This window comes from Stenella coeruleoalba, assembly GCF_951394435.1.
Source record: "Stenella coeruleoalba genome assembly, chromosome: 2".
NCBI lineage: Eukaryota > Metazoa > Chordata > Mammalia > Artiodactyla > Delphinidae > Stenella > Stenella coeruleoalba.
Genome location: NC_137147.1, coordinates 45,173,139 through 45,184,458, shown reverse-complemented (window position 1 = coordinate 45,184,458; position 11,320 = coordinate 45,173,139). Strand labels below are relative to the sequence as shown.

Here is an 11,320-nt window from a genome sequence, read left to right as displayed (position 1 = left end):
TCTGATTTGTCATCAGATTAGTCTTCCTAACTCTGGGGCTTTCAAAATTTTTTGGCCATGACTCACAATAAGGAATATATTTTAGGGACTTCCCGCGTGGCTCAGTGGTGAAGAATCCGCCTGCCAATACAGGGGACCCGGGTTCGAACCGTGCTCCAGGAGGATCCCTCCACATGCCGTGGAGCAACTAAGTCTGTGTACCACAACTACTGAGCCCTCGTGCCACAACTGCTGAAGCCTGCCCGCCTAGAACCCGTGCTCCACAACAAGAGAAGCCACCGCAATGAGAAGCCCGCGCACCGCAATGAAGAGTGGCCCCCGCTCACCGCAACTAGGAAAAAGCCCATGTGCAGCAACAAAGACCCAATGCAGCCAAAAATAAATAAATAAATTAATTAATTAATTAAAAAAATATATATATATTTTACCCACAACCCAGTACACACACACAAAACACACAAAACAATACTGCACTCTGATATTTTTTTTATCGTGAGACCCACAAAATTGAATTTATGAGCCACTAATGGATCATATCCCACAGTCTGGAAACACTGCCCCCCACAGAGCTTTAATCACGTCACTACCCCAGTGAAAGATGTCAGTAGTCCCCATCATTGACTGAATTTAGTACAAGTTGTTTGACCTGGCATCAAAGGCTTCTATAGGATGCCCCCAATTTGTCTGCCTAAACATTTCTCTCCCTACCTCCATTTATGTCATTTTAACCTCTCTGAGCTTTTGTGGTCTAATATATAGAATAAGAACAAAAATATTTCTCCAGCATGAAGGCCAGGGGTAGACCAGATGATACGTTAAGTTTCCTCTTTAAGGGCTATAATTCTGGGATTGTAAGTTCCCAGTATTCAGTAACCAAACATATCTCCTCTCTGGTCTCCATACACTCCCAGATCTATGTCATCTATGTTCCTATTGCCCCCTTTAGCCATCTTCCTCCATTTCCCTCTATCTTCCTATGTTGAAATCCCATCAAAGTCTAGCAAGGGCAAAGGACACGGGAAGGAAGGATCAGAACATATTCAAGCAATGCAATTAGTCCCCTAAGAGTGGAGCCACTAAGGCTGGTATGTTACACACAGGTGGGAAGAAAGATGAGACTAAAGAGGTGGGCTAGGCTAGATTATGCCAAACCGAGACCCTCAGGCTGAGATTTCATCTTAATTTAGAGGTCATGGGGGGTCACTGAGAGTTTCTGAACAGGTGTGATATGACCAAAGGTGAGGTTTAAGAAAACTGATTTGCCTGGAGCTGGGGCATCAGAGGTTTTTCAGTAGTAAAATTGACGTAGCCTAGATGTAGTTGGTCTCATGACAGGCCGGGTCAGGGATGGATCCCAGAAATTCAGGCAGGCCGCATCAAGGAGGTTCAGCTTTGGCCACAGGTAAGCATCCTGGAGAGCCCAAGGAACATGGTGTCTAGTTCTAAGGAGCAGACTTGAGCAGAGGGCCAACAAGGTGCCTGGCTTCCACCAGCTCTGGCAACACAGTGCAGGGGCCCAGCCAAGAATCGGGACTCAGGGGCAGGAGGCCAGTCCTTGACAGGGCTGGTGAGAGCAAAGCTTCTGGCAAAAAAAGAAGAGGAACCACACCCTTTCCTCAGATCCTGTATGTGACAGTTTCTCTGCCAAGCACTTTTGCACACTGGTCTATCGGACTCCAAAGCCTGAAGTGTGAATGACACCAAACTGCTCCCAGTGTCTCTGAGGACAAGAAGCGAATTCTCTCTCCTCCTGTGACCTGGCAGTGCTTGTACAGGGTAAGCCTAGATAAATATTTGTTGGATCGAACTGAAAAGAGATGATCATTCCTATCACCCCATGGATATTGCTGCTGGTTCGTCTCTCTTGACTGGTGATTCTTGATGTCCTGGGCCTTACGCTGTTTAACTGAAAGAGCCTGAATACCAAAGCTCTGTGGAGGATTATACTGATACTCTGAATTCATTAACCTAAATGTATTTCTGGATGAAAGGATTCAGGTGTGGCTTTAACGACTGACTATGTGTGAACAGCCAAGGGAGAAATGAGTGTTCGTGTCGTCTTTCATCCCGAACGCTTTGCGGGGCAGCGAGAGCTCAGCTCTGCAGCAAAACATGAACTATAAATCATCATGAGATTTGTTTCCCCTCGTGCAGTGGGAGAAACCTGCACTATTATTATGTCTCGTTTCACGTGCCCTCTTCCAGATATATCTTGGTCTCCCCACCACCCAGGGTGCTCAGTAGATGGGTGGAGCCATTCGAGGAGCAACCGGGGTTGGGAGGAAGCTGAGTCTTGTGCTAGAGCTGTCGGGCTCTGTGTGGAGCTCACTGCAGCTCTGGCAGCCCTGGCAGGGGTGGTAGCAGCTGGCTGTGTTCCCTTGGGAGCAGTACATTCTCGGGGGGCGAACAGGAGATATATGACTGCCAGGAAAAGGGTGTAGAACTGTTTCTCTTGGTAACCTGTCCATAATCATGTATTATTCAGACTCCCTGCCTCCTAGTTATTCAGTCAACACTTACTTACTAACAGCCCCTGTTAGTAAGAGCAAGAAAGCAGAGTGAAGGCAGGTCAATTCCATCTTTGAGGCTCCTAGGATATTTAAAAAATGAACAATGGTTAAATAAGATTTTAAGTCATAGTAAGTTTTAAGGTTTGTGTATTTAAAATTAAAATTATATGATGAATACTGTCTTCTTTCCCTCCTGTAACTACAGCTTTGTGTCTGAATTCATAACCTCATTTGCAGGTAGTGCAGAAGTCCAAATTTGAGGCTCTTATGAATATGGGAACTGGATCTCTTGCCCCTAAACCCCCAGGCCTCCTGCCTTGTTGCCTACCAGGCCCAGGTGCACGGAGGACTGAATCACAGTTCATATGGCTTTGACTAACATCAGACCGTCCACTGCTTCCATTCAACCACAGAGGCTCCCTTTGACTTCAAGTCTGGAGTTTTGAACTGCCCTGAGGGGCTACACCCAGATGCAAGACTCTGTCCTTGTCTGAAGCACGTCTCCTGGGTCATGAGAGTCTCTACTGCCAACTCAATGCAAGCCAATAAACCATGCTACTTGGCTTGAGTTCTATCTATGTTTTCCCCACATGCACTTAAGCTGTGAGGACGCCCTATTTCTAAATGCTTGGACACACTCACCTGTAGCAACAGGAGACGAAGGGATTCCCCAGAGAGGCTCTTATGCTTAGGCACACGACACAAACCTCTAAACCCACTGAGGCAGGAATAGGAGGTACCCTGATGTCCAAACACAGAAACACATGATTTGATGTCATTGTGATAATATGAGGAACCACCAAGCATCCTCTTTTAAAACACAGCCAAAGGGAACTAACCCAAAACATTAACACATCTACTCCGTAAGATTTTGGCTTTAGGGAACGATGGTCAGAGGGACCCATTTATTTGGGATGGCTGAATCTGCCTCTTATCCAGCTTTGCAAGGACCCACCCTGCGGGCTCCTACAAGGCCAACTGACCTCCGACTCAAAACCACGTTGGATTTTCCTCACTCAGACCTTTCCTCTAAGAATCTCAAATCTGTTTCGAGAGAATGAAGGAGTTAGCAACCAACCTGTACAGTCCCCATAAAAAAAACAGGGGTTCTGTCTCTTCAAGAAGTGGGAAATCTGAGGCCCTGGGGCCTGTTCTGTGTCCTGGGGTGGCAGACCTGATTCCTGCCCCAGAGTTCACTGACAGTTGAAAATATAATGAGGTAGTGAGGAACGGGGAGTGACGCAGTTAGAGAGAGCTGTCTAAAGATCTCAGTAACCTGGAAACTACTGACGTGTAAAAGTGCCTACTGTTCCAAAAAAGCAGATAAGCAGATGAGAAAGAGCAGAAGGAATAACATAGACTCTATAGTATCATTAAAGGAATAAAAATGTTTTTTACAAACCTCATCTTAATTATAAGGAGGTACAAATATAATGACGAAGCTGCAAGAATTATGATTTTTTTGGGCAAAAAGCTATGCAATTTTGGGGCTTCCCTGGTGGCGCAGTGGTTAAGAATCCGCCTGCCAATGCAGGGGACACAGGTTCGATCCCTGGTCTAGGAAGATCCCACATGCCGCGGAGCAACGAAGCCCGTGCGCCACAACTACTGAGCCTGTGCTCTAGAGCCCGTGAGCCACAACTAATGAGCCCGCGTGCCACAACTACTGAAGCCTGTGTGCCTAGAGCCCGTGCTCCACAACTAGAGAAGCCACCGCAATGAGAAGCCCGCACACCGCAACAAAGAGTAGCTCCCGCTCGCCACATCTAGAGAAAGCCCGTGCGCAGCAACGAAGATCCAACACAGCCGAAAATAAATAAATTAAATAAATTAATTAATTTTTTAAAAAAAGCTATGCAATTTTGTTTCCTCACAGGCTATGTCAAAGGGAAAACACTGAAAAAAATTTTTTTAATCCCAAAGGGAAAAAAAGACACAAGTGGAAGAAACACTTTTTTCCCAGACCTGATCGCACTTACATTTGAAAAAATAGTGCACCTGTATTTATTTTAGAAAGTTTCCACCTATCAGAGAAATGCTAGAAGACAAAGCTGGTTATTCTATGTTTGTCTGGGTGTTATCTCTTGAAAGAAAAGTATAAAAGAAGTACCATATCCATCATTAGTCACTGAGCTTTAGAAATACTTAGTCACATCACTTTTAGTGTGTATTTCTAAAGGAAATATTGACTGTTGCCTTTCTTTCTTTGTCTTTAAGAGTGAAAATTCTGGTGTAGCTTTTATATGAATTCTGGTGGATTTGATCATAACTGGACCACCAGTTTCTCTGCCCACACCTGCACTCTTCATCACCTTATCACCAGTTAAAAAAGATTGTCTCGGGGCCTGGAGGAAGAGGCTTGTCCGGTAAGAACAGAATGGGTGAGGCGTCTGCGCAGTACAACCCCGCCCCCTCGCACCCAATACTCCAACATCCAGGCCAATGAGAGTGAGAAGGCCCAGCAGTTCCGGAGGCTCTTTGCCCAGCTGGCTGGAGAGGACATGGAGGTCAGTGCCACAGAACTCATGAACATTCTCAACAAAGTCGTGACCCGACATCCTGATCTGAAGACTGATGGTTTTGGCATTGACACATGTCGCAGCATGGTGGCCGTTATGGAGTGACACGACCGGCAAGCTGGGCTTCAAGGAATTCACGTACTTGTGGAACAACATCAAAAAGTGGCAGGCCATATACAAACAGTTTGACATTGACTGTTCAGGGACCATTGGCAGCAGTGAGCTCCCAGGGGCCTTTGAGGCAGCAGGATTCCGCCTGAATGAGCATCTCTACAACATGATCATCCGACGCTACTCAGATGAGGGAGGGAACACTGATTTTGACAACTTCATCAGCTGCCTGGTCAGACTGGATGCGATGTTCCGTGCCTTCAAATCTCTTGACAAAGATGGCACTGGACAAACCCAGGTGAACACCCAGGAGTGGCTGCAGCTGACCATGTATTCCTGAACGGGAGTCACAGACCTGCCCCCTCATCACCTCGCTGTAGGAGTCACCTTGGACTCTTCAGTCTCCCCCAGGGCTGATCCTGTTTGCAGTCACATCTTCATGGCTCCTGCTGACCCACAGGCCTTTCTGTTCTCCCAGCCCTTGGCACCCGGATTCTCAGTCAACAGCCAGGGCCCAACATGCTTCAACACACCCTGCCCCAGCACACCCATCTCACATCTACTCCATAACCCCTCTCTTGCATCTGTGCCAAGCCCAACATTTGTGTTGCTTGCACACCCCAAGGGCCCTTCTCTCAGTTCTGGGAGGATCACTCCAGTCCCTACACATCCTGGCACACCCACCCAGTTACCACCCAGGCAGCTGAACTCCAGGCCATAACAGGTCACATGCCCCAGTGCCTTTGTCTGTACTCTGCTCCCAGCCTGCCAGGCCCAGGAGGAAATAAATGCACCCTAGTTGCTGCTCTCTCTGGAAAAAAAACAAAAAAAAAGATTGTCTCCACCCCTTGCTATCAAGAATATTAGTCCTAGTGACTCCTTCCTTCATGTCTAAGAAAAGGGGATGCTATTTAACCATTTATTCACTTTATTCAACATGTATTCATTCAGTGCCTGGTGGTGTTTTTTTTTTAAAGACCATTTTTATTTTCATTTATTTTTTAATTAATCTTATTTACTTTTGGCTGCGTTGGGTCTTCGTTGCTGTGCACGGGCTTTCTCTAGTTGCAGCAAGCGGGGGCTACTCTTTGTTGCGGTGCAGGGGCTTCTCATTGCGGTGACTTCTCTTGTTGTGGAGCACGGGCTCTAGGCACGTGGGCTTCAGTAGTTGTGGCGCGTGGGTTCAGTAGTTGTGGCTTGCAGGCTCTGAGCACAGGCTCAGTAGTTGTGGCGCACGGGCTTCGTTGCTCCGCAGCATGTGGGATCTTCCCGGACCAGGGCTTGAACCCATGTGCCCTGCATTGGCAGGTGGATTCTTAACCACTGCGCCACCAGGGAAGTCCCAGTGCCTGATGTTTCCCTGGGCACTGTGGATAAAGTAATGACCGAAAAAAGACAGAGCCTTGGACTGGTGGTCAGAATCACACCAATAGATGTAAATTACACTCTGTGATAAGTGCTTATCTTTCCAAGAGGAAATTCTCCCTGTTCTTAATTTGTCCCTTTTGCCTCCTTGTATCCCAGCTGCTTCCCCTCTCCAACATCAATCTCATCCACCTTCTTCCCTGTCAGCAACGTGCTCTGGTTCTTCCCTTTTACCCTGCCTCCAAACATCTTGACAGAATAGTTTTATATTCCTCACCTTCTTCTCAGCCAGCAAACCATGTAAGTTGGTTTCCATCCACCCCACTCTACTGAAATGCTCTCTCAAGGTTGGCAACAAGGATCCCACCATTACAAATCCTCATTGCAGCTTCTTCGTGGCTCTGGCATCGTGGTCCTCTCCCAGGACCTAACACCCCAACTACCTCCATCTGCGAACGTTCTTCCCTACCAGACGGTGCTCTCTTCTTTCTCCTTACACTGCCAAGCCACTGGTGTTCCCAGGGTTCTGTCCTCAGCCCTCTCTGTCTTCTCTCCAATCTGGGAGATGCCATTCACTTTCCAAGCGTCAGTGACACTCTCTTTAATCACAGCTCCAGTTTGGGTCTCTCCTGGGCTCAGATCCATATTTCCATCTCAGCCTTTACTCTTGGATGCCCTGTTGAACTTCAGATCTAAGGATGTGCAAAACAAAATTCATGGTTTTCCCTCCCACCCTGCTTCTCCATTTCTATCACAATCAATAATATCATTTTCCATTCAGGCACCCAAGTCAGAAGCCTCCAAGTTACCTGTGATCACACTTTCCTCCTCATTCAGGCATTCTATCTGCCATTGAGTTCTACACCCAGAATGTCTATCCCAACAAGGGATGGCAAGTAGGTTTCACCTAATGTACCGACTCTAACCAGTTAGTAGTGGCTGCCTGGAGGAGCACTACTGTGTTGGGAAGGATGCTGAGGCAGCTTGTGGCCTAACCAAGAAAAGGCACCGTGATCAGCTATCGGTTCTGCTTTGGGTGGTGGTACACATGCCAGGTATTTGCCATCCAGCTCTAAACCTTCCCTGGTGAACAAATGAGATCACCCTTTACCGTTCCCATTACCCCTGCTCTGGATACTCTCTTAAAACGTATTACAGGGCTTCCCTGGTGGCGCAGTGGTTGAGAGTCCGCCTACCGATGCAGGGGACGCGGGTTCGTGCCCCGGTCTGGGAAGATCCCACATGCCGTGGAGCGGCTGGGCCCGTGAGCCATGGCCGCTGAGCCTGCGCATCCGGAGCCTGTGCTCCGCAATGGGAGAGGCCACAACAATGAGAGGCCCGCGTACCACAAAAACAAAAAAACAAAAAAAATGTATTACAATAGTCTCTGGGGGTTGCTTCCTTTCAATCTCTCTCTTCTCCACATCATCAATCATCCAGACCTTGGTTTAGCTCTCCGAAGCAAAGATCTATCTATTCATGCCTGTTTAGAAAGGCTCCCTCATACCAGAATAAAGCATACAGCACTAAAGGCCATTTAGACTCTAACTACAGCACACCTACCTACTGCCATATGCCCTGTGCCTCCCAGATCAGGCAGTATAGCATCGCGGTTCACGGAACAGACTTGAGACTGCCCTGCCCGGTTTCAAACTTCAACTCTGCCACTTTGGTTGTGTGACCCTGAGCGAGTTATTTGACTCTCTGTGCCTCAGTGTCCTCATCGGCAAAATGAGGAGAATAATCCTACCGAGCTCATAGGGATGAAATGAGTTAAAGGATAGAAAACACTAGAAGAGCTCCTGGCATGTGATAAACCCAATATAAACTTTGACTCCTATCACTGCTACTCCGCCTGGCACACTTACCCCAGTGACTCTGGCCAAGCTGTTTCCACTGACCCTGTCCCACCTTTCCTCACTCCCAGGAAGAATACATGTTCCTTGCTCTGTCCTCCCCCAGAATGTGTCATACTCCTCAACTCCAGCGGTTATCACAGTGTACTGTACTTAGTTGTGCTTTTTGTTTTTTTGGTCGAGCACAGCATGTGGGATCTTAGCTCCCCAACCATGGATCGAACCTGTGCCCCCTGCAGTGGAAGGGCGGAGTCTTAACAACTGGACCGCCAGGGAAGTCCCTGTACTTAATTTTTTTTTTTTTGCAGTACGCGGGCCTCTCACTGTTGTGGCCTCTCCCGTTGCGGAGCACAGGCTCCGGACGCGTAGGCCCAGCAGCCATGGCTCACAGGCCCAGCCGCTCCGCGGCATGTAGGATCTTCCCGGACCGCGGCACGAACCCGTGTATCCTGCATCGGCAGGCGGACTCTCAACCACTGCGCCACCAGGGAAGCCCGCTGTACTTAATTTTTAATGTGTGTGCCTGACCCAATAGTTGGGGGCTCCTTGAGGTCAGGGAAGGTTCATGAGAGAAAGTTTAGAGACGGATGGGTGGGTGTCTTATTTACTTCTATGTCCTCTACTTCTAACATGGTGTCTGGAAAATAGTAGATATGATTACGTCTGAATGACGACATGATGGATGAAGGAAGAAATGAGTTGGCAGAGGCAGAATGAGCACTGGGTAGTGATAACGATTATAGTTGAAACTGTGGTTTATCTACAAGGGAGCTAATAAATAACAGTCAATCTATTGGAATCCTATATCAGTAGCAGGTATATTTGTTCTTACTTTTACACCAGTGCATCACCAGGAATCGATTACCCACTTCTGACCTTTTCTTTGGCCCCAGAAAGGGCTTTTATTCACCTAAATGTTATAGTGCACATTCTCATCTCTATAAACACGAACTGCATTCTTCACGGCCCAATTCCAACGTCACCTCCAATTCTATGCTAGATTTAGCACAAACAGAAGCTCCTTATTGGACTGTAAGACCCTTGAGGATCCCATGATCATGGCTATCAGGAGCCTGTCAATCCTGCTCTAACCCTACAGTTAATGATAAAAAGGGATTTGGAGAGCTTTGACTTACCACTTGGATTAGAAAGAATTAGGTCTCTTCTGAAAGAGACCTAACACAGAGACCTGCCTAACACTCTGGGTATGATTCAGAATGTACTTTTTTTTTCTTAACATTTTTATTGGAGTATAATTGCTTTACGATGGTGTGTTAGTTTCTGCTTTATAACAAAGTGAATCAGCTATACATATATGTATGTTCCCATATCTCTTCCCTCTTGCATCTCCCTCCCCCCACCCTCCCTATCCCACCCCTCTAGGTGGTCACAAAGCACCGAGCTGATCTCCCTGTGCTATGCAGCTGCTTCCCACTAGCTATCTATTTTACATGTGGTAGTGTATATATGTCCATGCCACTCTCTCACTTTGTCCCAGCTTACCCTTCCCCCTCCCTGTGTCCTCAAGTCCATTCTCTAGTAGGTCTGGGTCTTTATTCCCGTCAGAATGTACTTTTGTAGGCAATAGATTTCCACAGTTTATAATAAACAGCCAGGCATACTTATATGCCTCTTAGCTTCTCTTGGAGATTTACCACCTTGGTTCTGCCCTTGTGGGTTCAGGGCACATGGCATGCCCTTCAAACATGCAGAGGGGGGAATCCTCCTCCATGTTCTCTTATTTTCTGCACAAACCAGATCTCCCAGTTCATTCCACAGAGATATTTGTTTGCTGACCAGCAGATGCATTGAAAATATGCACAGCACCTTGCCAGTGTGCAGATTGGAAGGACCTGTGGGCAGGAGCCTGTCAACTCTGTTCCACCCCACCCCGTCACAGCCCTGGCAATGTCCAGAGTTCCCTTTGCTCCGCAGACGAGATGCTCATCTATAGCGGCTGAAGTGCTTTCCAGCTGGCCTTCTCTTTGCTTCCCCTAACCTAACAGACTGGCAGGTTGGAGAAGACACACACAGAGAGTGTATTGACTGTTCCAGTTTTAGCCGAAGGCTGAGGGAAATCCACGTAAAGCAAGCCTATGTGATTCTGTGCTGGGGGGAGAGGAGGTTGCATAATTTGGGTGTGTATATATGATTTGGGGAGGGAGAAAAGAAGAGGATAGAATCTGCTGAGGGATAGGTGGGGAGAAAAATGACAGTCCTGGAGAATGCAGCAAGGTGGAGGCCGTGAGTATTTGTTGGGGACGAAGACCAGATAACCGTGAACCTGAGCAAGCCTGGGCTGACAGTGGACAGGCCACCTTGTAGAGAAGGTGTAGCCCAATGCCAAGTTCCCAGAAAAGACCTCCCAAGAGCAGGGTGTTCCCCAGTCCCCTGAGTTGTGGATGGGCGGTGTGAGATTCAGCAGGGAAATCCTGGAACATGAGTCAAATAGCAGCAGCTATGGCAACAACACCGAAAGCCAGTTCTGGTTCAAGTCTTTCTTTCTTTCTTTTTCTTTCTTTTTTTTGGCCATACTGTGTGGCTTGCAGGATCTCAGTTCCCCAACCAGCGACTGAACCCGGGCCCCAGCAGTGAAAGCCTGGAATCCTAACAACTAGGCCACCAGGGAACTCCCCCAATTTTTTTTTTTTTTTGCGGTACGCGGGCCTCTCACTGTTGTGGCCTCTCCCACTGCGGAGCACAGGCTCTGGACGCGCAGGCTCAGTAGCTGTGGTGCACGGGCTTAGTTGCTCCGCGGCATGTGGGATCTTCCCAGACCAGGGCTCGAACCCGTGTCCCCTAGCATTGGCAGGCAGATTCTCAACCACTGCGCCACCAGGGAAGCCCTCTCTCTTTTCTTTACTCACCCTCTTTGCTCCCTTCTTTGTCTACTCTCCCCTGGCTCTCTCTAACAAAAGCTCCCCTCATTCAGGCACCCTCAGGATCTTCTGGCATGCCA

General features: G+C 47.9%; 1 protein-coding gene across 1 annotated transcript; it reads left to right on the top strand.

The window, feature by feature from the left end:
* Positions 1 to 4,210: 4,210 nt before the first annotated feature.
* On the top strand, positions 4,211 to 5,480 carry LOC307182153 (calpain small subunit 1-like; the record flags this gene model as incomplete). The annotated part of the gene is given in 3 exon segments (XM_079913352.1): positions 4,211 to 4,916; positions 4,918 to 5,127; positions 5,129 to 5,480. Coding segments are annotated over 3 exon segments (591 nt in total). The 5' UTR covers positions 4,211 to 4,887.
* Positions 5,481 to 11,320: the final 5,840 nt, after the last annotated feature.